We start from the raw sequence: 24,946 nt of genomic DNA on the forward strand, positions 1-24,946 counted from the left end.
ACGGAGAACACACTGGCCTCCAATGCTCAGTACACGCCAACTAACTAGCTAGCTAACCCGTTCCACTCCCGCTTTCCAGTGAATCGTGAATTGGGTTTTGGGCTTGGCGTCCACAGACTTTGTCATCAACCAAGGACAAAAAAAATAAAAAAAAAAAAAAAGATATGAAAGGCGAGCATCCGAGAACCCCCCCGTTCACAGGCCTTCCTTGTGTGCTGATATTCTGTGGGCCTGCAAGGAACTTGTTCTTCCAGGTAAGCCAATCCAAACCTTCCCTCAATTGCACCAAGCAACTGTGGTGAAGCGTTTTTGTCGTCAATATCTGCGCTCTCAAGGACAATTTCGCGCTGACTCGCAGCCCCTCACCAGGTAGACAGGTCCACACAGCGCAATGGCCCAAGTTAATGAAGGCAATGAGCCTGGCCCCAGAACCCCAAGGCCCAATGTGAACCGCCGCTGGCAGAACTCTCCGAATTGGCGCTCAAAGGACTCCGCCGAACAACAAACCGAGCAACGCGGATCCGGCTCGAGGTGGGAGAGGGACTCCCGACCTCCGCAGCCCAGCTTCAATCGCACCAACCCCAGCCTCAATCGCACCAACCCCAGCCACAGGAATTCCAACCGTGAGCAGCCTACGAACGCTGCCCGCCCTTCCAACAGGGGTTCCGAAAACAGTGCCAATGTCCTGGTGGCGGCCCCCGATGTTCCGGCTTCGTTTGCCGAAGGAAGACGGCTGTACGTCGGTAACATGCCATATATGGCCAAGAAGGAGGACGTTGAAGCGTTATTCAACAGTGCTACAAAGCACGGAGAGGGATATTATCAAATGTACCGTCCTCCCACTGCTTCTGCGTTGGAGTCGCCTTTTGCGCCAACTTTCTTCCTACCTGTTTCCTTGAGCGAAGCGAATGCTGATCCTTAATGACTGGCTTTTCCCTGCCGTTTTCCCTTAAAAAGAGAGCGGATTGATATCTCGATTGACCCCTTCACTGGGAGAAACCCTTCGTTCTGCTTCGTCGAGCTCGCCAGCAAGGAACAGGCAACCCATGCCATGGAAGAGCTGGACGGCAGGGATATGCTCGGACGCCCGGTGAAGATCAAACCAGGTATTCCGAAATCACCAAAGCCTCAATTTGGTAGGCGAGACCCTTCAAGTAAAGAAGACGAGCGGCCGCGGCCATTCATATTCGATCGTTGGGGAAGAGATGATGCCTCGAGCCACTGGTACGGCGTTGCCGACGAAGGACGTCGTCTCTTTGTCGGAGGTCTACCCAGAATGCCAAATCAAGCTACGGCAGATTATGAGATTCAGAAGTTATTCTACGGCTTCAAAATGTGAGATTCTTATTTGTTCCTGCTGCTTTGTCCCCTTCCCCACTTCTTTTTGATCTCTTTTTTTTTTTTTTTTCGATCGCTGACGCATTTTCGCTCAACAGTGAAGCAATCAGTAAAGTCATATCACCGCATCCCTCCAAACGATCGCAACCAGGAAACCATTATTTCCTCTTCGTCGATCTCGAATCCTCTGAAGAGGCCGATAGAGCCATCAAAACCCTGGGTGGTGTGAGCGCCGTGTGGGGGAGTCCACTCCACATCAACAAGGCTCGGGGTAACTCCCAGAAGCCAGCGGAAAGGGATAAATGGGACGAAGGTAAACCGGGATCGACTGGTCGCCAGGATTGCGAGGAAGGAAATTCAGCCAGGTCTCAAAATTGGCGCACCCCCGTGCAACCTGAAGATAAACCAGACACTACCACCACCACCATGACCACGACTCCAGACACACTCTCATGACCTTAAGGGACTTAGGAGGTATGTTATAACACCCTTTTTGGGGAATACGTCATCACGTATAAACCCAATTCTTGGATAAGAAGACTATTAGGACATGCTATATGGATATATGAAAGTTATGATGCTATGTGACCATTCATTTTTTTTTTTTTTTTTTCCCATTTTTCCCCCCCTCTGATTTTGCTGTATCTGGCCTCTGAGGAGGTATTTCCGAGGACTCCCATCTTTCCCATTGGCATTTTCCAATCCAGAAACAGCTTTGCAATGCTAAGATGGGGTCTCCCATGTTAGGTCATACTTAACCCATCAACGTCGTCCTTATTTTGACGACCGTCGGAATGAGCTAGTCCATGAGGAGCTCTCACGCTTCCAGAGCTGACTTGTTGTGTATATTTTTTGATGGTTCCATTTTATCTTTGGATTCCGCAACACGAAGCCGTCTGTCTGCTCGCTGAACAATGCCATGCTGGGTTAAAACTCCCATCATGACTTCGATAATCAGGAATGGACGTATGACCCCTGCTGTTTAGGTTGCCATGGATTACATACACTTAAATGATAATCTATGGCTCCCTTGGAGTATTGATTGGCCCCAATCAGCATTAAAATCCCCTAAAATACCTCTTAACTGGTATCGATCGAATTTCTGATCATACCACTATGTAGTTATAGCTTATTCTCAAACAGAGGGGCCGTTCTTCCCCCTCTAAACAAGTCCAACATCTCCTTGCTCATCCACTGTTCTCGCGATTTGGCGATACCTCGTTCAACATCCACCATCCGATCTTTCTGCACGAGCAGCCCCATACCGTTTGCCTTCATGCCCAAGTCGACCAGGTGAGCAACAGCCAGGGCCACGCTCTCTGGCTTATTGATCGGGACGCCAATTTTCTCCATCTGAGCAGCCCATTCTGCCGGGTCGACATTCTTTCGCTTAGAAGGGCTAGAAATAATGGGCGTCACCGTGATGGCTGGCGCGACCACAGATACCGCGATATTCAACGTCGCCGTATCATTCTTCAGCGCGCGCATCAAGCCGACGATTCCTATTAATCGAGAAATGCCAGAGCAATGAACAATCCGATACAATTCCGCCAAAAAAAGGAGAGAGAGAGATTCGAACGAAAATAGAAAAAAATGGGGATGACAAGCATGGAAGGGTATAAATAAATGAAAAAGGTCTTACCATGTTTTGCAGCGCTGTACAGCGGCGCTCCCGCACTCGCCAAATATCCCGCCAGGCTCGCCGTCATCACGATACTCCCCGTCCTCTTCCCGCCTTCTACCATTCCAATCGTCTTCTTCATCCAATAAATCGCCAACTTCACCGTATCATTCGCCGCCGCTAGATCCACATCGTATACCCTCCGATCCGGCTCCTTCAACCCCCCAGTGCCGTCTAGTTCATCCCGGAAAAACTGGTCACCGTACTCCGCAATCCCCGCATTCACAAACACCGCGTCGAGGTATCCGAAATGCGAGACTGTCGCCGTGAACCCAGCGCGCTGCTCTTTCCAGACGGTGATGTTGCATTTGTGGAAGTGGACGCGACGGGAGTTTTGGGGACTGGCTAGCGGGGAGGTTGAAGGGGGAGGAGAGAGGTCGAGGATGGAGATGTTGTTTGTGGGTGAGAGGGAGAGGAAGAGTTCGGCGGTGGAGAGGCCGATGCCAGAAGAACCGCCAGTTATGAGGATGGTTTTGTCCTGGAGGGTTCGGAGCGAGGAGGGGGAGATGGTGAACGGCTGGGTGGCCATTGCTTTCTGTGTACGGAGTATGAGACTGTGATTTACTTGAGCTCGATGAATGCACGCTTCACAAAAGAGGTGAGGCTGGGAGTACGGAGTATGTACGGAGTAGTTTAGCTGCGAATTACAGGGATTATGTCGTTGGGAGCTCAACGCAGGCCTGGCGCGATTTACATGGATGTAACTTTGTACTCAACTAGCCGAGGTCTGCATGGAGATTTCAAGTGAAGCGGTGCAATTGTGCTTGAACGATGCCCTCTCCTCGCTCTTCGTTAGTTCTCGATATTTCCCAAACTGCAAAACACAAACGCAAAGCTATTGTATGGATCTCCGGCAGCGTCCCACCCGCCTTACCTCGGGTTGCGTCCAAACCCTCACTGTGTCGTGGTTTGCGCTGCGGGGAACCCGCGGGTGCGTTGTGGGGAAACTAGCTCTCGTTTCCCCTCCTCGAATAGAGCAGCCATCTACGGAGTGCGTGATATCAAGATGATACAACCTCAGATGAATGGGCCAGGTCCAAGATTCAGTTAAAAAACAAATCCCTATATGTTATCAACTATGGCCGTTTCATTATCCAGAAAAAAGGAAAAACCGCTCGATTTTTGGGTGAATCCAAAGCGCAAGTGGGACGAGCACAAAACAAGCCTCGACTTGGCCTTCGCAAAAAGATAAAAAAATATTAGCTATCCAAAGGGCCAGGGATGTACTGTATGACCGAGTTCATAAAACAGGAAATATTAATAGGACATATAGAAAGCTCATGGACAGTGACTATATAAAGAAGCGAACATAAAGAGAATTGTATATATCGGTTATAAATACCATAATCAACATAACGCCAACCCGAAATGACTTGTAGACCGAGAATCGGTTCAATGTATGCATGTAAAAAGGTAGGACAGGAATATAACAAAACACAAGCGCAAAGGAACCCCACCACATGGTTTAACTTAACTACCAGAAGAACTGATGACTCGCTTGGACAAAAAGCTTCTTCTGGGCTTTCTTGATTCTGGGCTATCCGGTTCGTCCATTGGCCCGGCGGTCGAGTGCGAAGTCCCTGGTCTTATCGACATGTTATCCGCTGGAGTGAATGTTGTCTTGATGTTAACCATCCCGTTTCCGACCTTGACACTGCGCTCTTTTCCGGCGTTTGAGCCTTGATCGTCCACGAAGAAGATTCCTTCGCCAAGGACCTGGTCTGAGCCGAAGGTGGCGTGGTCCTTGACCTGGATCTGGAACTGAACATCTGCAGCAACGTCCTTCACTCTGAAGGTCTCTTGGGCCTGGTCAAAATTGACTGCACTTCCTGAGCCCGCCTTGTGAGCTTTGGACTTATGGACTTCTTTCCATCCCTTGGCGGTAGACTGTTTAATCGTAACCCGGACATTGGTGGATGGTGGATAGCCAGTGGCGGAAACGACTGTGAACGTCGCCATTCCAGTTTCCCCCTTCACACCTGAACCACCGAAGCCAAGTCTTTCCCCAACCTGGGAGGCGGTACTTCGAGAACGGGAGTGCAGCTGAGACGACGCGATTGTAGAGGGAGGCGGTGAGCTGTCAACGAGAGCTGGGGTTTTTTGAGGCGTGGGAGTAACTTCAACATTTGGCACAACAGGAGCACCATTGCTTGGGGATGCAATCTCGGTGGCGGAAGAAGCATCAGAGTCTTCCTTGCCGTGGCGGACTCGCAAAATGCCATGTTTCAAGAATGAAGCACCTTTGACCACCCCGCCGCCAATCAGTCCAACAGTTTTCACTGGAGCACCGACGATCTTCCCGGGTGCAGCGAAAGTTCCAGAGAAGGTGGAAGAGCCTTGTCTGGATCGTACCACATAATCCGATTTGAAAAGGAGCTTCAATCGAATGGCACCTGATTTGCCATCCAAAGGAATGGACACTTCCTGTGAACGGAATGGGTCAAGCTGGTCCAGGGCAATCGAAGCTCCACCCAAGAAATCGGATTTTTCTCCAAAATCCCAGTCATATACATCGACCTTGAAATCTGCTGCAATTCTTGATGGAATAGAGCACTCAAACCACTCGTTCCAAGCGGGATGTAGCGTTTTCTTTTGAACCTTTGTTTTGAAAACATCCCTTCCGTTAAGCTTGAACTTGCAGTATGGGTCACTGAATCCGTTTCGATCTGCGGACGGTAAATCTGCAGCATCAAGAACATCGACCCGCAAATTGCCCATATTATTGATACTTTCTGAAGGATCCAGCGTCATCTTCACTGGTATATACTTCAGGCTCACTGTAACCTTGCTGACGGCACCTTCGCTGGACCTAAGCGTCAACTCGGTCGGTTTATACTAAGTAACTGTTAGCTGGACAACTTGTCAGGAAATCGGGCGATATCAATTTTCGCACCAAGCATTGTTGTAGTGTAGTAAGCGTCGGACCGCTGAGTTTCGCGATAGCGCCATCGTGATCGTCATCGCCTTTCGAATCGGACTTTTCAACCAAGCGAAGAGTTATCTTTGAAAATTCAAGTTCACGGACGAAGGCATCTCCAACTAAACTATAAGTGAGCAAATTATTCAAAGTTGAAAGGTTAACGATACTGACCATCATTGAAAGTAATATGTTTGGAGCGTGCCTTATTAGACGTGTAACATGGGAACGCATGATCATCCATTAGAACCTCAAGATGGACATCCTGCTGGGATAGCTGGCCTTCAATAATCTTGAAAACAATCAAACCGGATTCTGTTTAGAGTGTATTAGCACCACGAACCCCCCCAAATCGGAGCAACATATCCAATCGAGGACATACCGTAATTATGCACATCTTGTGATGTAATACGGATCTTCGGAACAACTTTTTCGGTCGGGGTTTCAGCTTCTTCCATTTCACCATTAGACAGCTGTTTGGACCTGGTTGTGTCAGCGCTTGGGCGGCCGTTGGCTTTGTCCTCCCCATTTGGTTGGGGTGGGCCGGTGGCTCCGGACCGCGCACTATCAATGCTCTTCCTGGTTTCCACAGCCACCTGGCCGTCCATAGCCTGCTTGGTTTTGGCTTCTTCCTCTTCTTCTTCAGGGTCTGCCACGTTGAGCGTCGGGTAAAAGGCGACTGTGTAATTGAGAGTGCCCTTAGGATTGCCACGACCTTCCAGACGCAGTGGGGTTGAGAGAAGCTGTTTCTCATCATCGACTTCGTATTGACCGTCTTCTCCCTCTCGAATGTAGTCTGCAGCAGACAGCTCCAACATCCCAAGAGGTCGATCTTTGCCAATGCTTTCTTCGTCCAGAACTTCCAGAATGATCTTTTCCCGAGGAGAGTGCATCGGAATATACACAACCTCGTCCCAATCAGGGTTCAGATTGTTTCTCCAGGTGACAGTGCGAGCCTTTTCTATTCCAGAAAGAAGTACCCTCACATAAGGATCAGATTTACCCATAGTTTCCACGTTCCTAAGGTTCCTAGCATTTTGCAGGTGGATTCGCATGACTCCGATCGGGGTAACATAGCCACCGCTGCCAACGACACCTTTGAGAGCAACAGGTTTCCACTCCACTTTCATTTTGGCGCGTCCAGTCTTTGCACCATTAAGATTAAACCATTCGCGTCCCTTTTCCATCATCTTCAGCATATCGTTCAGCTTGATCTGATAGGTTCCGAGGATTGGGTCAGTGACAAGGTCGCGATCATCCTTGATGATCAAGCCAAGACGAGCAGCTTTCCGGTCAGTAATAAGGACTTCCTTTGATGGGTTCGTGAAGATGGGGTTGTTCGTGCGCTTAAGCTTTTTGGTTATATGAATTTCCTTGCCGTTCAAAAGTAGAACTCCATAGGGATTTAGCTGCCCAACAAGACTCTTGGTTCCGTCCAGATCCTTGGCCTGTTCGATTGTGATCTTTGCAATACCCGTGTTCAATTCCGGCGGTGGCTCTTCCACCCCCGTTTCCGGATTCTTGCCTCCATGCATAACTGGGAAAAATCGAACATCCGCTTGTAAAGTTCCCCTGTGTCGGCCGTTCGCCATAATGTCGAGTGATAGGTTTTCATGTTCTGTGTCAGTTTCGAGTCCTTCCATCGGGAAAGTTGCAGTGCCAAGTTCCTTATCCTTCCGGAATTCGTTGAAGTCATAAATCTGCATAGTGAGTGAATCGGTGAAAGAGGTAATAATAATGTAGTGCGTCTCGTTCCATTTGGGATTCGTAGTTTCATGGACAGTTTTGGTTTGAGCGAGCGGAGTACGGCTGTTGATAGAAACGACCGCATACGGATCAGGGGAGCCGGAGAACTTGTCGGTGTTCTTAAGGTTGTGGGCGCCATGAAGGGTGACAGCGACGACTCCAATAGCCTGGTCTACCGGGTTTCCAGCAAGCATCTTTGCGATTTCGATGGGGAAGACGTTCGGGTCATACATCATGGGTGCGATATTGCTATGGATCTGGTCCTTGATGAAGCTTTCCAATCCGGGGATAATATTGATATCAAAGCCCAACAGGTCTCCTCCCAGGGGTTTGCATACGTAGTCAATTTCAGGTTCGCCCATGAAGGATACATCCACACGTTCAATATGTGGGAAGGGAATCTGGAGCTTGAATTTGACTCGCATTAAACCTGAGAAGGCGAAATCTTCGACGATCACGTCAAGGCCTTTGCTGACCACGCCCTTGCCGATACGGACCTCCAAAACAACCTTAGGGTTGATTTTGTTGCGAAGCTGGCGGGCTGTCAAGTCCATGGTGTCGTTGGGGGTGAAGCTGAATTTCCAGTCCATGAGAACGGTATCGACCTCTGTCTTTGGGTAGGTTTTAACATGCTCCAATCGCGGAGGTTTGGTACCTAGGATGAAGGTCTTCAACCGCAAACTGTCCAAAAATGAGGGCGTCGCCGTGCTGAGAACCTGGTCAACTGAATTGATGATCGTGTCACCGATAACCGGTGCATAGATAGGCCAGAACTTGACGAGAAAGCTGTTAATCCACTCGAGACTTTCTGTATCGGTCTCAAGTCGATTCTTAGCCAATTCGCGGTTGATATCGTCTCGGAAATTCCTTCGGGTACGGCGTATCGATGTTCGATAGTAAGTTCCACAGGCCGCCATGATGATAAACACCCATCCCAGACCACCACCGATAAGAGCGATGAACCATGAAGCAAGACAAGCAAAGACGATGATGCCGGCATTGTGATACCAATCTAATGGAATACATAGTGATCAGTTTTGAAAATATACTGTCAAGACAGCAGAAGGTCCATGGACATACCTCCAAATAGATTTTCGTCTAGTTTACTTTCAAGCAAGGTCTGGTGGTCAAGAAGAATCTCTCCCTCATCCACCTCGTCCTCCTTAATGTGAAAGCGGGGTGCCCACCCGGTTCGGTCTCTCGCCCATCGCTCCTCTTCGGAGAGTTCCGTGCTCGGCTTTGGGGGCAACGGCGATAGCTGGCCATCTGTCTTCCCCGTGGTGGGTGTCTTTCCGTCGACAGCGGTGCCGTTAATCTAGAAAAATACATGAGCCATTTACACAAATTATCGGGCGCATAAAACCCAAAAGGACTGGCTGTACGTACGACATCAGTGGTTACAGCAACCGGAGATGGCTTTTTGTCACGGTGAAAGTTTGTGGGAATGGTCTGGTGGAATTGTCGGCGAACTGTAAGCATCTTCCATAGTTTAAAGTACAAATTCGAGAGCTTCCTGAGCGAAAGAGAGTAGGGGATGATCGGGTTACCATTTTAACTTGCTCGTCCTTTTGTTCAGGAGTCGCATTGGGATCGAATTGGTAGGCAACTGAGCCGGCCTTCCTGCTCTTCTCGACGAGGATTCTTTCGGCGGTCTCTGGGGGAATGTTGGATTGGGGGTCCTGAGCAGCCTGGACGACTTCTTCCTGCTTCAGGTCACCCTTGAGAGGGTCAATGTGCTCAGCAGCGAGCGCCATTGTTCACAAGACAGATCGGTTGGCTGGACCACACAAAGATGCCCATTCGAATGCAGCGTCTTGCAGTCGAAATGAAGCTAAACTTGAGCCGTTCAATTCTGCAATTGTCCTAGGACTCCACAATCTCCCAGGAGTAGGAGCTTTGTGGTTACACAGCAATGTCTATGCGGGGAGGATGAGCTGAAGCCGGCGTTTTAAGGGAATGGTGACAACGGACCTGGACGAGAAAGAAATGACGACAAATGGGCACTTCAGCTCACTCTAGCCTAGCGAAGGAATGGAGGACAGGTCGCCCGTCACTCTAACGATGGCTTGATGGAGGGTAGATTCTTCGGCAATCTCTGCGTCTGCCTTCTCCCTCCTTTGGCTTTTCTCTGCTTTTTCCTTTTTTTTTCCTCTTATTAATTTTCTTTTTTTAATTTAGACTCCTGTCTCCCCTTTGTCTCTGGGGAAGAAAAAAAGTGACGGAGAAACCCCAAATCGTCATCAACCATGTAAAATATTACGCTAACGATTAATAGTCGCCCAAGTCTGCTCCACCCCGACTGTAATATTACCTGGTTCCAGCCACATACGGAGTACATACACAGCATCCACTCTATCTGCACAGCCACAGCTACGTTGTTTCTTTGAGGGGCGTCAATACAGGGCTCGTACGTAGTACATACATGCGAAAGATACAGCCGCCGGCGTGGTGTGAAGCCGGAAAAGGAGGCAAAAAAAGATGGCGATGTTCGCCTGCGAGAATAAAAAAGCATTTACGGCGTGTGGATGGCGAAACCAGCGGAATCCCACCCTGCGCAAGCCACTGGTCGTCCACTCTGCCTTCTGCCAGGGTCTGTCTGGTTGAGCTAAACTGCTTGAGTTTACCATAATCTCACCACGACTCCACACGAGTTCCATTGACCGGAAAATTGGCCAGCAGCAAAATCGTTTCTCACCTGTCACGCCCTTGTTGCCCGTCTTCCATGGAACAAGCTCCCGTTGCGGAGAACACGCGATGTGGCGAGAATTCAAACGAACGATGCCTGGTTATCAGATGCAGGCCCAAAAAAACAAGGGTTGCTCGTTTTGTACCACTTCCCATCGACGCGGCGACGCTTGCTTCTCGATGATTGACTAGCTCCTCTTGGCTAAACGATCGTATGGAGCCGTGCAAGTTCCTCATCTCCCAAGTGGCCAGCCCTCTTTTAAACAATGTTTCCAAAAAACTCCGTTGATCGGATCTGAAACTCCACTTGGCTCGCCCGCCCAGACTGACGTGCAGATTGAACAGTTGGCACAACAGATCTTTGCTCCGGAGGACAGAGCATTTATCTCTGGAGATGATGGGAATATTTTAAAACCCCAATCTCTTGCTCTCTCCTCCGTATTCGTGAGAGAGCTGCTGACAGGGACCCATTACGATGTAACCAGGGCCAGCAATTGCATTGGAGCTTCGGAGCACCAACTTTTCAGGGAGGCGGGGGTGTCATGCCGATAACCACTGGAAAAAGCCAAGAGACTGCGTCCGTGTGGAGGTGTGGCGAGATGCGTCACAATCACACATCCTCATGGCCATCAGATGGAAAGATCGGTCGAAGTGGCTGGGAGGAGAACGCAACATTTGCAAGCTCGCGTCGAGCAAACTCAATTGTGCATCTCTTGCGCGTCACATCCTCTAGGAAATTGCGCAGCCTGGATTGAGAGAGAGGGCTCTCTCCCTCCCCCGCTCTCCAAAACTGAGATACTTATGTACGGAGTACCTGATGTCGGTGTTTAACACAGATTCCAATCGATTTTCCTTGTCTGGGATTGGTGCAACTAGCACACCGCAACATACCCGCCCTTTATTGCGGTGCTAATATGGGAAATGTCCTGCCGTCCCACGGGATTTGAAAATGAAATGACCTTCAAACCGGTGTCGGGCAATCGAACTACATGCTGATAATAAAGCGTGAGTCTTTGCCTTGTCTTGGGCAACACACAAGAACACCACTTCACCAGAAACTTGAACAACAAGATGCCAGAACAGCTCCCGGAAGACATTCGAGGGGCCAGTGCGGAGTTGTTCTTTCAAACCCTGACAGCTGATCCACAAATGTTAGTGATTCTGGAAGTTCATTCGTTCTTTTTCCCAGTGCCAGATGTATTTTCAAATGGAAAGCTGGCGACCCGAAGCTTGCCTCGAATTATCCGTATTCTACGACCGGTCAAAACAGCAACGTACCCATGAGTCCAAAGTTTGACTTTGAGACAGGGGAACAAAGTACTGGTTATGAGCTTGATTGACATTGGCCTCAAAAGGCGCGAATTGCGGCCCAATGAGTTGCATTCCATCTTATCTCGATCATAGTTTACCGCAGAGAAACTCGCCTTATTGATACTAAGCTACCACATACCATACATATTGACATATAACCCTCATGTCAATATTTTCCTCAACTTTTGCTCCGTTGGAAATCTGCTTTAAGGCATTCCACGGTATTGTCTGACATCCGCACCCAAGTTGATTGCAGAGCTTCACCATACCACTGCATTCCAGCATGTCTACTGCTTGACCAGTATGCCGTGGAGAGGGAGGAACTTAGTGCTGACTTGCTTGTTCTCCCTCTAATCTTCTGGAGGAGCAAATTTGCAGTAGAATAGTCCTCGCCGTGGATGGTCCTAATGCTGTGATCGAATATGTCATCAAATGATCTACTGAATGACGCGAAACCATCAGATGCCTCATGGCCCTAAACACAAGCTGGCAATACGGACTCTCTTCGCAAAGGATCCAATGATCAAGTGACATATGGGTTACGCCCCAATTTAGCTCCATAGGAACGGACTATAGCTCTCCAGACGTTCATGGATCAGCTATGGAGTATAGGAAGCACGGAATTCGATGTCGTTCAATAAACGAAAATTCAGACGATTATAGACATTCTCCTGGGTGGCTTGGGAATATTATCATTAATGAGGTTTCACAATCTTGATCCAAGACTCAAATGAAGAACCAGCGCTGGTGATTTGAAGACCTTGCCGGCAACAATTCCCTAATCACAAAGATACGAATGCTACCATAAAATATTGAATTGATAGCTAACTACTCCGTACCTCATAGCAACTTAAATTGTTTCATAACAGAAAATTTACAATCCGCTGGACAAGAATATCAGACGGGGCATTAGCATGCTTAGCAGAAGAATACAACCCAAGGTGACTCTACCAACAGTACCACTACTACGGCATGAGAAATCTTGGCCTCTAAGCGTTGATAGTGCACGTTGCAAAAGCCAGTGCTTCGAATTAAACTTGTACTTTTGAGTGGAGTGAATTGATTTAAGAGTTGAAGCCTGAAAGTCCGCACCACTGCTCGCTTTGCAAAACTAGCGGGCGTTCCCGACGAATAGTGATATTATGAAGGGACGCCAGGCTAAGCAGGGTATTTGAATCTGCATTGGTAGATATGAGTGACAATAGGGTTAAGGGCCAGGTTAACCTATTGATTGAATCGGTGGCTTCAGAGATAATCATCACGTACGTACTGCATCGGATCACAATCGAGTTATTCGTTCATCAGGTCATCCACTTCGTCAACATGAACCCGACGGCTCTCCCGCAAGCAAACACACATTACCGGCCAAGACGAATCACGCCAGCCGCAATCAGCTTCTGGATCTTCATCCTAACAGTAGCATTCTTCATATGCTCCTGCAACGCGGCGGGGTCACTTCTCGCCTGCTGCAAGATGCTTTGCATGACTGGGTCTTGCACAATAGCCATAATCTAAAGGTTTATCACAATCAGTATTTGGTCATAGGAACTTAATTAAGGGACGTAGTCAAGTCATACCTCAGGATCGCGCTGAATCCTCTCAGCAGTCTCCGCTTCGGTCTCGCCAGCACGCGCGCTGAATTGCGCTTCCAAGGCCTTCTGCTGCTGTTGTTCGATTTCACGAGCACTGGACCCGCTTTCATCATGCTCGGCAGCTTCAGTACACACATCAAGGCACCTGTTGTATTCCTTCATGGCAAACAGTGCCTGTGCCTTTCTCAGGTATGCTCGAATAAACTTTGGGTCACGCTTGATCGCCTCGTCGCAATCCTGGACAGCCTGGGGGAACGCCATAAGTTTAATCAATGCAGCGGCACGGTTGCTATAGCCACGAGGATCGTCAGGAGCACGCTTTGTCATCTCGGTGTAGGCGTCAACAGCGGCTGGCCAGTCAGCATCCTTAAATTTCTGGTTTCCAAGCTCACGAGCCTTTTCAGCATCCTCGGGATTAACATAGGCGTCCTTCTCAGCCTTAAGCTGGGCCTTTTCCGCGCTTCGTAGCTTGGAAAGGATATCGGGCGTGCGATGTTCGGTAAGGGATTTCTGGTAATTGACAATAGCTTTTGGTAAATCTCCCAGCTTCTCGTATGATGAACCGATTCTTCCAAACGCCCTATTTCAAAAAGGTCAGCACAGGGAGAAAGGCATGGGTCGAAGCGTTGTGAGACTCACTTTGCGATAAGCTTGAAATCGGCCAACATTTCACGACCTTCAGAGATGGCTTTCTCGCAGGCCTCGATCGTCTGTTGGTACTCGCCCTTTTCGAAATAAGCGGCGCTGAGGTTGGTAAGGTAAGTAATATCCTTGTGTAATTCCCATGCCTTGCTATAATGTTCAATGGCAGCATCAAATTGTCGCTTCTTATAATTTTCTGTACCTAGATTTTTCTCCTTGTCGGCTGCTTCCTTTGCCTTTCGTTTTGCAATTGTCTCCTCGTCTTCAGGCTCGGGCTCGGGCTCTGGTTCAGGCGCCTTTTGAGGCTTTGCGTCTGGCATGGGGACATCCTCTTCGGCTTCCTTTGGTTGTCCACTGGGTTGAGCACCACCTTCGGGAGGAGCTCCGAACTGCATATCAATTCCAAGCAAAACGCTAATGACTTGAAGGAACCGAGGGTCACGCATCTCTTCGCCGATGCTGTTTGGATTCTGCGCTACCTTTTGAAGCTTGGCCATAAATGAGGGATCGGCAAGGAGCTGGGAGGTCTTGGGGTTGTTCGCCAGTTTCTGGATGAGCTGCGGGTCGTTGAACATCCGACCCAAGCCACCTGTTGGGTCTCCTGCGACGCCGTCTGCCCTAGCTTCAGCATCAATTGCCCGCTTCACGGACTCAAGACCGGATTTCGCCTGGGCATTGGCTGGGTCCAACTTGAGAGCCTCTTCATATGCATCATGGGCACCGACTGACATTTAAACATTATCCTATTAGCTCGATTGAACGGTGTACTTGGAGAGAATTTGGGACGTACCGAGATCTCCCAATCCATGCATCGCAGCGCCCTTTCGGCCCCAACCCTTGGGCCAGTCTGGCTTCAACTCGGTGGTTTTGTTGGCATCCTCGAGGGCTTTGTCGAAATTCTTAAGGGAAGCGTAGGCACCGGACCGGTTGGAGTACAAGACATGGTTGCTGGAATCGAGTTCAATGGCCGCGGAGAATTTCTCACTGCCTCGTAACCGGTCAGTAGGGAAATTGTGTGGAGGACGAGCGTGGGTTGGAATACTCACACGGCTAAGTTGAAGTCCTTCGCGGCGAACGCCTTGTTGCCCTCAGCCTTCAGAGCGTCGGCCATTGCGGACATAAATTAAATTAAATTGTCGAGTAGTCAAAGAACAAAATGCAAAATATGACCGTGTGAGATGTCGCGCCAAAATGGAATGCTTTGCGGAAGAGAGGATAGGGAGACGCGGGGAGATGGGAAGATTGGATGGTGGGAAAAGAGCGTATTGCGCTGAGCTTCTGGAAATTTCGAGCTCTCTCTTGCTTGGGGGTGACTTCATGCTCTGTGGGACTGGCCACCCAAACACAAGTAACTAGTTAACTACTCTTCGGAACTTAACTCGCCTTGAACCCAGTCTGCAGCTGCAGTCCACTTGCTACATCTACGGGGTGAAAATATATCGCTTTGGGTTCCGAATTTTGACCAAAGCAAGGCCGTATTTTGCTTGTTCCTGGAGGAAAATCGTGGCGCTGCCGATGAGCGGCTTCAACGACAGTAACTGGATATCTGCGATGCCGAATCAACAACCTTTCAGCAGTATGAGGGCGGATTCAGCCCTGCTTCAGATGCGCATGTTCGACCAAGTCCAAAATTATCATTGCGAACTACTTGCATGTCGACTTCTTCGCCCCCTACTTTGGCGTCTGGTCCTTTTGAACACTTTGCCAAATCGACCTGCTTGAAATAATGCCGTCTACACGCAGCCGATAACAACAACACAAAAAGCTCGCTCGCTGGCTCAGCTTCGCTTTCAATAAATTGACAAGCTTGGGCTATGTCTTCCGCCGTTGTTGAGTCATCCTCAAATCATCTCTGGCACGGAATAGTGACAGATATAGAGTCACTTGGCGGCTTGTCGGTTGGGGATATATATATATAGGGAGCTTACTCCAAATAAATACTCCGTAGTTGTATCTATAGAGCGCTCGCAACTATCTAGACGAGCACCCTCCGTAGGGGTTAAACAGGCGGATTCCCTGATCCTCCTATTACTTCCATCGTTGTTTTTGGACCAGATCAAAGTTTCGCACATTTATAGTGTTATCTCTCCGTGGCTAAATTTTGGCTCCTCCAAGCTTATACTCTCCCCCCCCACTTCCACCAAATAAAAAAGATAAAATATTAAAAAAAAAGTTGATGGCAGTGGACTGTCGACTTCTGGAGGTGCTTGTTTAACGCACCATCAGAGACACAAGTTAACACAGGTTGTCAGTCTCGTTTTCGGATGAAAGCCAGAGATTCGACTATGAGTTATCCTCTGCCGCCCCGGTGATTTTTTTCACAGCTCGGCCGTTCGAGCATTGTATCCACCTCCTCTCACGACATGGCCTCGTCCTCTTCAGCTGGCCCAAGGGCCAAAGCGTCAAAAGACGTAAATGAGCTTGCCTCGGTTCTTTACGATAAATGTATTTCGGGGTTTTCTGCCGATCACCTGTTCTACCAGCAGGACCTGCTGGGGTTGGGCGTTATTCCGAATAACGATGTGGCTCTCTTGATGAAATGCGCTCAGTCACTTGTGGACCAGAGCTTGTTCCGTCTGCTCCATGGTAAAGATGATCGGCTTGCTTGGAAGGTCGTCGAACAGTCAGATGCAGAGAAGTGAGTGTGTCTGGGCGGAGCGTCTTCATCCTACTAGCCAAAGAAGCAGAAGCTAATCGTCTTGCTCTCATCGCAGACTTCAAAACCTCAATGCCGAAGAACGCCTGGTGTATAATGTCATTCATTCCACCGGCCGCCAGGGCGTCTGGACCAAGACAATTAAAGCGCGAACCAATCTACACCAGACTATCATGAACCGATGTTTGAAGTCACTCGAAGCGAAGAACTACATCAAATCAGTACGCAATGTCAAATACCCACAGCGCAAGATCTACATGCTGGCTGGACTGCAGCCGAGCGAGGAAGTCACTGGAGGAGCTTGGTTCACGGATGGTGTTTTGGATGCAGATTTTATACACAGTTTGGGTGTTTGGATAGAGCGCTGGGTTAGCGCAAGGAGTTGGTACGATACCGAAAAGGCCGATCGGCAAAAGAAGAAGAGAAAGTTAGAAAACGACATCCCGAAGTCCACCGAATCCCAGTATATCCCCTATCTACCCTCATACGGAGGCTATCCCACCGTAATGGACATCACCAAAGCGATCAACGCTTCAGGCTTGACTCCTGTCACATTAGGAGAAGGAAGTATAGCGCAACTTCTCGAGATGCTTTGCTACGATGGCAGGCTAATCTCTCTCCGTGATGGAGCGGCTTACAAAAGTGTTAAAAAGCCTAATCAGATATCTCTCCAGCGGGAGCTCGGCCTCCAGGCCCCGGGGGCTGGAAAGGACACGTCCGATCAAGATCAGCTTACTCTCGGAAGTAATGGCATGACCGAAGTACCATGTGGCAGATGCCCAGTCTTCTCACTCTGTAACGAAGGCGGACCTGTCAATGCAGAAAACTGCGAATACTTCCAGGATTGGTTGCAAGCACGTCTTTCGTTCTAACTCATGTGCTCGAAGATATCTCTTACCGCACATTCCAACTTTGCAACGCATTCAATCAGTGTAATTCGACGGCATCAACACTAATATGACCTCGCTTCACGAATACCTGCAACCTAGCTATCGCACGTCTCATGCTAGCCGTTCCTCATTTTTACCTCCCTGCCTACTCTCTGGAGACGACAACTAAACCCAACTCTCAGTGATGTCTATACTCAGGGCTAGGTCGGATATCAGAAAATCTACAAAACTCGGGAAAGCCCTACAAAAAAAATGTTTGATATAATATTCTTGTGTCACAAATATACAGCATAGCGTCGGAGTTTGTTTCACACTTAAACACTGACATTTTGCTTTGGATGTTTGTACAACTATTGGGCAGTGTCAGGTCTAATGCCCAGAACAAATGAATAACATGTACTCCGTACTGGATGTTATACATGGAGCTGTTTTTTTTTGACCACTTTATTAAAATAAATATATCATGAATGAATTAGACGTTGATCATCATAACTCGTCATCCCATGTTAATGACAATCCGCAGAAGAACAGTAGCCAGACTGAAAATTCCCCAAAAAAAAAAAAAAAAAAAAAAAAAAAAAAAAAAAAAAAAAAAAAAAAAAAAAAAAAAAAGAAAAAAAAGGAAAAGAAAAGAAAAAAAGAAGGACAATGATAATCACTTGCCCAAATTCTTCCGACATTCCTCGCAGTACCATGTTCCAAGTGGCTCCCTTGTGAGCCCTACACACTTCCAATGGAACCATTCATACGGACAATTGTCATTGTCACAGGCAACCATGTCCCCATGGCTTACACTCCGGCAAGTACAATAAACCTTGGTATCCTCTCCTGTCTCATCTTCTTCATCCTCCATCTCTTCGTCAGAGTCCCTACCAGCCTGGCGGCGGGAAACATTATTCTCAGAGTCTGAAAGATCGGCGCTGCTAAGCATAGATTCATCCTCTTCTTCGACGACGCTTGTCGCCGAGGCCGGAGACCTCTTTCGCGAACCAGCATTAGCAGACACAGCTTTTAAACGACCGTTTCCACTAGATGAGCGCTTGGTAGCTTTTGTAGCCGCGGCACCGGCTTTGATCTTTCGCACTTGTTGATGAGGGGCGACCTTTTTAATAGTTGCTTTCTTTGTTACAGCCGTCGCCCTAGGTCCGGCGCTTCCGGCACGGGTGGCACCAGGGGTCCCACCTTTTGGCGTGCCAGGGCCCAAGGATGATTGACGAAGTCCAGAAGGGGCCGCCGGCAAATTCCCTATAGAGGCATTGAGCCTTCGCCGTTTATTCTCAGTCGCACCAGCAGAAGATTCACGATGGCGTTGTTGAAAATGTAAGGCGGCTGCAGGGGTGGCCGGGGCGGAACTCCTTCCACCTGTTCCACCCGTAGCAGATATCCCAGCGGCAGCCGCCGCAGCACTGTTTAGTCGTTGAAGCAGGTTAGCGGGCAAGGCCGCGTTTCCGGATGTCGGGTTGAGAGGAGAAGGATATGCGTCGGCCTGACCAGGTTCGTTAAACAGTATTGATTTGGTAGGATCGCGAAGTTGGCCTTTGGTGCCGAAAAGAGATGGAATAGGCGGGTCATTAGGAAGAACGCCATCGTTCTGTAAGTCGCGGATTTTGATGTCCAGCTTTTTGACGTGTCTGTCAAGAATAACTGCTGCCTTTTCGCTTAGCGCAATCTTTTCGTCCTGCAATGTCTGGCAACGGTCCATATTCTGAAGTATGGTGCTGCTGTACGATTCCTCCTTGGGGTTGAGCGAATGGCTGCCATTGAGCTTGATGAATTTTTGGAGACTAGCATCGCGGGAGTTTATTATAGCACGGCACTCCTGTATTATCTTGTCTTTGGCTTGTATTTCTTCCATCAAATGGTTGATTTCAGCAGGAAGGTTTGCCACTGTGGAATGACTGTTAGCTCTAAATAGAGAATAGACCAGTGAAAGATATTGTGAAGTGACTTACCATCATGGACAAACTGCTCCAGAACCGTGGAGCAGTCCTCGGTATGGGACATATCGAGGAACGACGCAACAAGACCACCAGAGCGATCCCAAAAAAACAATACACCGATATACAAAATAAACTAGCAAACTTGAAGCACCAGGCTGCTTTGAAGAGCGTGATCGTCTCGATATCTCCGGGGTGGAAGAGGTGATGGACGCGCCGGCAAAGAAAGTCGATGGCGCAAGGCAGAATCACACCGCCTTGACGCCGCCACGTGCACGAACCAACAAACTAACTATATTTGGATTAGCGTTATGGTTTGATGCTGGACGAAACACTAAGCCAAACTAGGGTTAGCGCCGTACCTCAGAAGGGAAGGCCTGCGATTGGCCGCCCAATTTTGATGGCCGGAGCCGCAGAGAACGCCAGACCGAAAACGCGCCGCCAGCACCGTCTCACGATCAATCTTCATCTCTTCTCGCGATCCATCCAAAGAAGTGTGCCATTTGTGGTCGCATACTGGCTCGTCGTCTCATGGCCGCTTTCGTTGGCCCCAGTCTCTCACCTCTCTAGATAGCCATGGCCCGATCCACTATTGTCCAAGAATACGGCGCGCCACCGATTCCAAATCAGACATTGGCCCTTGACGCCAAAACTGCAAACGAAGTCGAACATGACATCGTCAAACGGCCCAAGGGCTACCGTGTATCATGGCACGCTAATCCTGCTGTTGAACCGCATCACTTCGGCTCTAATCACCCCATGAAGCCATGGCGACTCACTCTCACAAAGCAACTCGTTTTGGCCTACGGCATGCACCACGCGATGGACTTGTACCTGTCCCGGTCGGCGACGTACGAGGAAATGGCGGAGTTCCATAGTACGGACTACCTCGAGTTTCTCACCCAAGTGATGCCTGCAGACATGGAGTCAACGGCCCAAGTCGAGACCCTCGCCCGTTTCAACTTTGGCGACGACTGCCCGGTCTTCGATGGACTCTATAACTATTGCTCGCTATACGCCGGTGCAACCCTAGATGCAGCGCGTAAACTTTGCAATAATCAATCTGAAATCGCTATAAATTGGTCTGGTGGCTTGCACCACGCTAAGAAGTCGGAAGCCAGTGGTTTCTGCTACGTTAACGATATCGTGCTTGGAATCCTTCAGTTACTCCGAATCCACCCGCGGGTGATGTATATCGACATCGATGTGCATCATGGCGATGGAGTTGAACAAGCGTTCTGGTCTACAGACCGTGTCCTCACGGTTTCTTTCCACAAATACGATAAGGAAAACTTCTTCCCCGGCACCGGACCTTTAGACAGCACTGGCCCCTCACATCCGCTCAACCCCGGCGCTCATCACTCCCTGAATGTCCCTTTAAACGACGGCATCGAAGACAACGATTACATTGCCCTCTTCAAAGCCATTATCGGACCCTGCATCCGCACCTACCAACCCGGCGCAATCGTCCTCCAATGTGGTGCCGACAGTCTTGGCTGCGATCGCCTCGGTTGCTTCAACCTTAACATCCGTGCACACGGCGCCTGCGTCGCATACACCAAAACCTTCGGTCTACCCACCCTCGTCGTCGGCGGAGGTGGCTACACCCCTCGCAACGTCTCGCGGCTCTGGGCTTACGAAACAGCCATCTGCCTCGAAGCCGAAAGCGACCTCAATCCCGTTCTTCCGGACTCCCTAAAGTTCCGCAATCACTTCCGTCCCGATTGCACATTATTTCCGCCTTTGTCGGAAATGCGGAAAGTTGAGAATAAAAATTCTAAAGCGTACCTGGACTCGTTGGTGCAGAGTACAATGGAGCAATTGAGATATATCAAAGGTGCGCCCAGTGTGCAAATGAGTGTGATTCCACCAGATATATTAGGCTTGAGGGAGGAAATCGAGAAGGAGCTTGAAGAGGAGAAGTTGTTGGGCGAAGAAGAAAAAGAGGATCGTGATGGTGCGGGTGTCAGCACGCTGGGGATTGGAGGGTCAAGACCTAGCAGAAGGAAAGATCAAGAGAAAGGCTTGGGGGTTAGAGGAGAGCTGTACACATAATGCGGTGGGTTTGCTTTGTTGGTTGTTCTTCTTTGGAGTTTGTGGTCTCTTCCTGGCGTATCTGGATGCAAATTTATTTGCTTGTATTTTCCTTTTGGGTCGGTGTTTTGGATGGCCAGGACCAGGAAACGCGTACGGACTGATGATACCTATACCCAGGGATGCTTATCAGAGGGATTTTTACACCGCTATCTTATACTGAATTAGATTAAAGAAAACTCATATTCCATCACACTAATTTTTTTAAGCTTTGTCGTCTATGATTATAGTGTCTACACAGGCTGAAGAAAAGCTCTGTGAATGCCCTTTTTTTAAAGGAAAAAACAAAATTTTGAACTTGGAACTTCATAAATCCCCTTTTCACCGCACACATGATGTAAATAGTTTCGTAAAGATAGTAAGATGTTCATCAAAATATCTGATGTAGAAAATGCACGTCAATCGTTTCCATGTCGTTACGCGATTTAAGATAACCATCTTTGGCCGAGCGTGCCTTTAGGGTTTATAGGCTGATTTTCGGCCAATAGGAGGAGATCGGAATACCTCGCCTGGGTATGATAACTCATGTAGTTCTTTGGCATCTTGCGACGCCATTGGGAGGCACGCTAAAGATATCAATCTCTCACTATTATCGCCACCCAACAAAACCGCCGAACGTGTCCTGGTTGTGGCATGCGAGCTCAGAGTGTTGTGTCCTGTTGAAGGTCATATCCGAGACATCACATTTCAATCCTGAGCATCAACAAATTCATCCACGCCTGACGATTCGGAATCTCTTCTCCTTGTTGGGTGGCCCTGGTCGCTGATTGTTGGCTGCAGAGGGTTCATTGTTAAAGATATCTGTTTCTGGCCTTCGTTTCCACTGCCGCTGAGCAAATCCACCAACTCTCCTGATCCATTGTTTTTCGTAGTTTCTCGCTGATCTGCAGCTCCATCATTTCCAAGGTCGATAAGGTTATTAGGCTGCTCCTTGGTGACTGAGTTGGGTGTACTGGAATGGTGAGATGATGGACAGTGTGCGGGAATATCAAACTGATGGTTAACGACTTGTCCTTTTAATATCGGCGCCACCGCCAAAATTTGACGTGTAGCCAACTTTGGGTCTTGTGAATCACTGAAATTATATCAGCACTGTGCTAGGCCAGGGTTCTTAGTATAACTCACATAACGGCATTCAAGATCCAGTCAAGATCCTCTTCTCCTTCTTCGGGGCCACCAGGTCCACCCTTGACGCGCCTGAATAGCCTTGGGCGCCATTCCACGCCCTTGTCGGCTCGCTGAGCCGCTTCTTCGCGTTGCCTGTCCTCTATTTTTGTCTTTTCTTCGGTAGCTACTTCATGATTCCTTGCAAGCAAGGCCTGGGTTGTTGAATGCCAAAGCCTTTGGGATTCCCGTGGCTCTTGCTCCTCAAGAGGCCGAGTGAGAGGTGGTGAATGCTTGGCATTTGTGGCGTTGAAGAGGAGCTCCCTTTTCCCGGTCTGGACGTCCACCCAATCAGCATGTGAGTTTGGAACCGGGTCGCAACATACTTACAGCCACATCCTTGATATACATCTCTCCGTTCCAGAACCCAGAGAGTTCATAGTATATTTCTCCGGTAGCTTCGTTTTTTATCGAACCTCCAATAGCATTATAGGTTCCGGAGAAGTAGCCTTTGGTTTTGAATTCCACGTCTGCGACCAGGTTGTTTTCAGGACACCTTACATAGCTGTGGTCGCCAAGCTCGTACTTCATTTTGCCGAATAATATTCCCCTCGCATACATATTTGGCTGTGTAACGATGCTACACCAGGTGTCAGCGAAGCCACAGAGACATTACTGAAGGGGAGGGTCTCGTACTATCTTTCACCATGGTTTTCTGTTCCTCGATTCAGAAATTGCAAAATAGCTATCCCTTCCATCATGCTTGCGGCGGAATTCCCCAAAAATCGGCTTCGCGGCTTTAAGGTACCGTCGATACGGATATGATGCTCGGGAACCATGAAGAAGTAGCTCGACTTGGGAGGATGGTGCGACGTCTGTTCCGAAATATAGTAGCCGTGGCTCTTATCTGGATACTCCCAGTAACATGTGTAAATTTCCCCTAGAATTGGATTCAAGGGCTTCTTGACACCTCTGTTTTCGAGGTTAGTTGTCCGTTATCTTGTCACTCGTAGATCAGCTAGGACATTATCACGTACGGAGGTTTGATATGCCAGCCGCTGAGATAAAATCTGACCACGGATACAAATCGCTGGAGTGGGTCGTCGATCTTGGGCATGTCGAGGAGAGTCTCCGGATGGGCCATAAAACTATTACAAGCGATCCCCCCATTAATACAGCCCTGTTCAACCAACAAGCAAGACCACAAGTATACACCGGGGAAGAACAACTCGACGTACTTTGTGATTCTCTCCAGCATGGAACGTGGCTCGAGGATAAACGTGGGTAGGACCACGCGACTCAAGTCTGCGCCGGGCCGTAGTTGTGAGATGATGTGAGACAGGACTGCGAGAATGCAACAGGCGATTAGCAGCTGTGGGTGGCAGAGCAGGTCTGATCATAGGAGAGCCGGTGTACTCACCATTGCCTTGATCAGGCTCCACGACCGTCTCATCTTCGACGCCAGGTGAGGTAGGCTGGCTCGATTCATCCGCGGTGGATGACTTGTTGCCTGCAGGTGCAAAGGAAGATAAAGTGTCAGATATGGGCCGCATGATGGTGCCAATTGGCGACACGGCGAAGATGAATCAAAAAGAAGTCGCACGGGCTGGCTACAGCAAGGACCTTCAAGACGCACTGTTTAACGAGGACCGGCGGGGAGTATGATGGCCGTGTCCCAGAGGTAGCTTGGGTAGCATGACGGGTCAAATGTTAAGTTCTGAATTTTAGATGATCTAGCTCAGACAATCGAAAATATCACGTCAAGACATCAAGGAATCGAATTGCTAGGAACCGGCTTTTGTTGACTAGGCAAATGTACACACGACAGTGGCGAAACGGTCGGCGATGATATCTGGATGCCTCTTACGTATGAGGTCAAGCGGGAAGAAAAAGAGATATACAAACGCAGAGGGTCAACTACCAGGGGTGTTGGGAGGGAATGCAACAGCGTGCTACGAAGGATCAAGAAGAGAGAAAAATTAGTAGTTATTATTGAGCTTCAAGAGAGAGGAGAGACTCTGCGCTGGTCACGCAGCAGTGCAATTCACTTTTGTTTTTTTGTTGAAAAAAAAAAAAATAAAAATAAAAAGGAACGGGCTGGCAAAGAAGAAGCTTTTGCGGGATTATCAAATGAGGGGCAGGCAACGGAACTAAACAACTAGAACCCGTTGGTGTTTGCACAAATTCCCCGGCGTCGTCGCCGCTCCGTCGGTGTTGCAAACGGGACTGCTGGCAGATCGCATTTGTCAGTGGATTTGAGCGGGAAGAATCTTCTTCCTTCTGGCGCTGGTTTTCTTTGAGAACCCATCTTCAGAAGCTTAGGGGTCTCCCCAGCAGGCCCCCGAGGCCCGAA

At 48.9% G+C, this 24,946-nt stretch overlaps 9 protein-coding genes across 9 annotated transcripts; 3 read left to right on the top strand and 6 right to left on the bottom strand.

Annotated features, from left to right (window-relative positions):
* Positions 1 to 391: 391 nt before the first annotated feature.
* On the top strand, positions 392 to 1,944 carry CIMG_04467 (ribonucleoprotein; the record flags this gene model as incomplete). The annotated part of the gene is made up of 3 exons (XM_001245025.2): positions 392 to 828; positions 958 to 1,335; positions 1,437 to 1,944. 3 exons carry the CDS (start codon positions 392 to 394, stop codon positions 1,792 to 1,794), a joined length of 1,173 nt encoding a protein of 390 aa, XP_001245026.2. The 3' UTR covers positions 1,795 to 1,944.
* A 516-nt stretch (positions 1,945 to 2,460) lies between these two features.
* On the bottom strand, positions 2,461 to 3,548 carry CIMG_04468 (uncharacterized protein; the record flags this gene model as incomplete). The annotated part of the gene is made up of 2 exons (XM_001245026.1): positions 2,461 to 2,840; positions 2,981 to 3,548. 2 exons carry the CDS (start codon positions 3,546 to 3,548, stop codon positions 2,461 to 2,463), a joined length of 948 nt encoding a protein of 315 aa, XP_001245027.1.
* Positions 3,549 to 4,042: 494 nt separating this feature from the next.
* CIMG_04470 (membrane bound C2 domain-containing protein) lies at positions 4,043 to 9,850 on the bottom strand. The gene is made up of 8 exons (XM_001245028.2): positions 9,654 to 9,850; positions 9,230 to 9,598; positions 9,069 to 9,161; positions 8,763 to 8,997; positions 6,319 to 8,694; positions 6,111 to 6,251; positions 5,913 to 6,058; positions 4,043 to 5,854 (listed from the first exon to the last, which is right to left on the bottom strand). Exons 2-8 carry the CDS (start codon positions 9,434 to 9,436, stop codon positions 4,490 to 4,492), a joined length of 4,563 nt encoding a protein of 1,520 aa, XP_001245029.2. The 5' UTR covers positions 9,437 to 9,598; positions 9,654 to 9,850; the 3' UTR covers positions 4,043 to 4,489.
* A 1,127-nt stretch (positions 9,851 to 10,977) lies between these two features.
* CIMG_04472 (uncharacterized protein) lies at positions 10,978 to 12,239 on the bottom strand (the record flags this gene model as incomplete). Its single annotated transcript, XM_001245030.2, has 6 exons — positions 10,978 to 11,113; positions 11,259 to 11,352; positions 11,420 to 11,505; positions 11,646 to 11,806; positions 11,920 to 12,153; positions 12,222 to 12,239. 6 exons carry the CDS (start codon positions 12,237 to 12,239, stop codon positions 10,978 to 10,980), a joined length of 729 nt encoding a protein of 242 aa, XP_001245031.2.
* Positions 12,240 to 12,476: 237 nt separating this feature from the next.
* On the bottom strand, positions 12,477 to 15,142 carry CIMG_04473 (heat shock protein). The gene is made up of 5 exons (XM_001245031.2): positions 14,959 to 15,142; positions 14,703 to 14,896; positions 13,910 to 14,636; positions 13,256 to 13,850; positions 12,477 to 13,189 (listed from the first exon to the last, which is right to left on the bottom strand). The coding sequence occupies exons 1-5, from the start codon at positions 15,030 to 15,032 to the stop codon at positions 13,037 to 13,039; spliced, it is 1,743 nt and encodes a 580-aa protein (XP_001245032.1). The 5' UTR covers positions 15,033 to 15,142; the 3' UTR covers positions 12,477 to 13,036.
* A 917-nt stretch (positions 15,143 to 16,059) lies between these two features.
* On the top strand, positions 16,060 to 17,950 carry CIMG_04474 (DNA-directed RNA polymerase III subunit Rpc34). The gene is made up of 2 exons (XM_001245032.2): positions 16,060 to 16,550; positions 16,627 to 17,950. The coding sequence occupies exons 1-2, from the start codon at positions 16,276 to 16,278 to the stop codon at positions 17,438 to 17,440; spliced, it is 1,089 nt and encodes a 362-aa protein (XP_001245033.2). The 5' UTR covers positions 16,060 to 16,275; the 3' UTR covers positions 17,441 to 17,950.
* A 163-nt stretch (positions 17,951 to 18,113) lies between these two features.
* On the bottom strand, positions 18,114 to 19,462 carry CIMG_04475 (PHD finger domain-containing protein; the record flags this gene model as incomplete). Its single annotated transcript, XM_001245033.2, has 2 exons — positions 18,114 to 19,345; positions 19,411 to 19,462. The coding sequence occupies 2 exons, from the start codon at positions 19,460 to 19,462 to the stop codon at positions 18,114 to 18,116; spliced, it is 1,284 nt and encodes a 427-aa protein (XP_001245034.2).
* Positions 19,463 to 19,971: 509 nt separating this feature from the next.
* CIMG_04476 (histone deacetylase phd1) lies at positions 19,972 to 21,699 on the top strand (the record flags this gene model as incomplete). Its single annotated transcript, XM_001245034.2, has 1 exon — positions 19,972 to 21,699. One exon carries the CDS (start codon positions 19,972 to 19,974, stop codon positions 21,448 to 21,450), a length of 1,479 nt encoding a protein of 492 aa, XP_001245035.1. The 3' UTR covers positions 21,451 to 21,699.
* CIMG_04477 (oxysterol-binding protein) lies at positions 21,649 to 24,523 on the bottom strand. Its single transcript, XM_001245035.2, has 8 exons — positions 24,230 to 24,523; positions 24,014 to 24,103; positions 23,832 to 23,937; positions 23,631 to 23,741; positions 23,290 to 23,565; positions 22,984 to 23,233; positions 22,615 to 22,928; positions 21,649 to 22,564 (listed from the first exon to the last, which is right to left on the bottom strand). The coding sequence occupies exons 1-8, from the start codon at positions 24,288 to 24,290 to the stop codon at positions 22,177 to 22,179; spliced, it is 1,596 nt and encodes a 531-aa protein (XP_001245036.2). The 5' UTR covers positions 24,291 to 24,523; the 3' UTR covers positions 21,649 to 22,176.
* Between the last annotated feature and the right edge of the window lie 423 nt (positions 24,524 to 24,946).

This window comes from Coccidioides immitis, assembly GCF_000149335.2.
Source record: "Coccidioides immitis RS genomic scaffold supercont3.4, whole genome shotgun sequence".
Classification (NCBI taxonomy): Eukaryota; Fungi; Ascomycota; class Eurotiomycetes; order Onygenales; family Onygenaceae; genus Coccidioides; species Coccidioides immitis.

What these genes read in the sequence shown, in the direction of transcription:
- CIMG_04470 (XM_001245028.2), bottom strand. Translation starts at nt 9,436, where the DNA reads ATGGCGCTCGCTGCTGAGCACATTGACCCTCTCAAGGGTGACCTGAAG. An exon ending in TTGCTGTAACCACTGATGTC is followed by an intron (nt 8,998 to 9,068) that starts GTACGTACAGCC and finishes GTATTTTTCTAG; the next exon opens with ATTAACGGCACCGCTGTCGA. An exon ending in ACAAGATGTGCATAATTACG is followed by an intron (nt 6,252 to 6,318) that starts GTATGTCCTCGA and finishes CACTCTAAACAG; the next exon opens with AATCCGGTTTGATTGTTTTC.
- CIMG_04473 (XM_001245031.2), bottom strand. Translation starts at nt 15,032, where the DNA reads ATGTCCGCAATGGCCGACGCTCTGAAGGCTGAGGGCAACAAGGCGTTC. An exon ending in AAGGACTTCAACTTAGCCGT is followed by an intron (nt 14,897 to 14,958) that starts GTGAGTATTCCA and finishes GTTACGAGGCAG; the next exon opens with TGAGAAATTCTCCGCGGCCA. An exon ending in GCATGGATTGGGAGATCTCG is followed by an intron (nt 14,637 to 14,702) that starts GTACGTCCCAAA and finishes TTTAAATGTCAG; the next exon opens with TCGGTGCCCATGATGCATAT.
- CIMG_04474 (XM_001245032.2), top strand. Translation starts at nt 16,276, where the DNA reads ATGGCCTCGTCCTCTTCAGCTGGCCCAAGGGCCAAAGCGTCAAAAGAC. An exon ending in GAACAGTCAGATGCAGAGAA is followed by an intron (nt 16,551 to 16,626) that starts GTGAGTGTGTCT and finishes CTCTCATCGCAG; the next exon opens with ACTTCAAAACCTCAATGCCG.
- CIMG_04477 (XM_001245035.2), bottom strand. Translation starts at nt 24,290, where the DNA reads ATGCTACCCAAGCTACCTCTGGGACACGGCCATCATACTCCCCGCCGG. An exon ending in GAAAACCATGGTGAAAGATA is followed by an intron (nt 23,234 to 23,289) that starts GTACGAGACCCT and finishes CACCTGGTGTAG; the next exon opens with CATCGTTACACAGCCAAATA. An exon ending in TGTATATCAAGGATGTGGCT is followed by an intron (nt 22,929 to 22,983) that starts GTAAGTATGTTG and finishes GTGGACGTCCAG; the next exon opens with ACCGGGAAAAGGGAGCTCCT.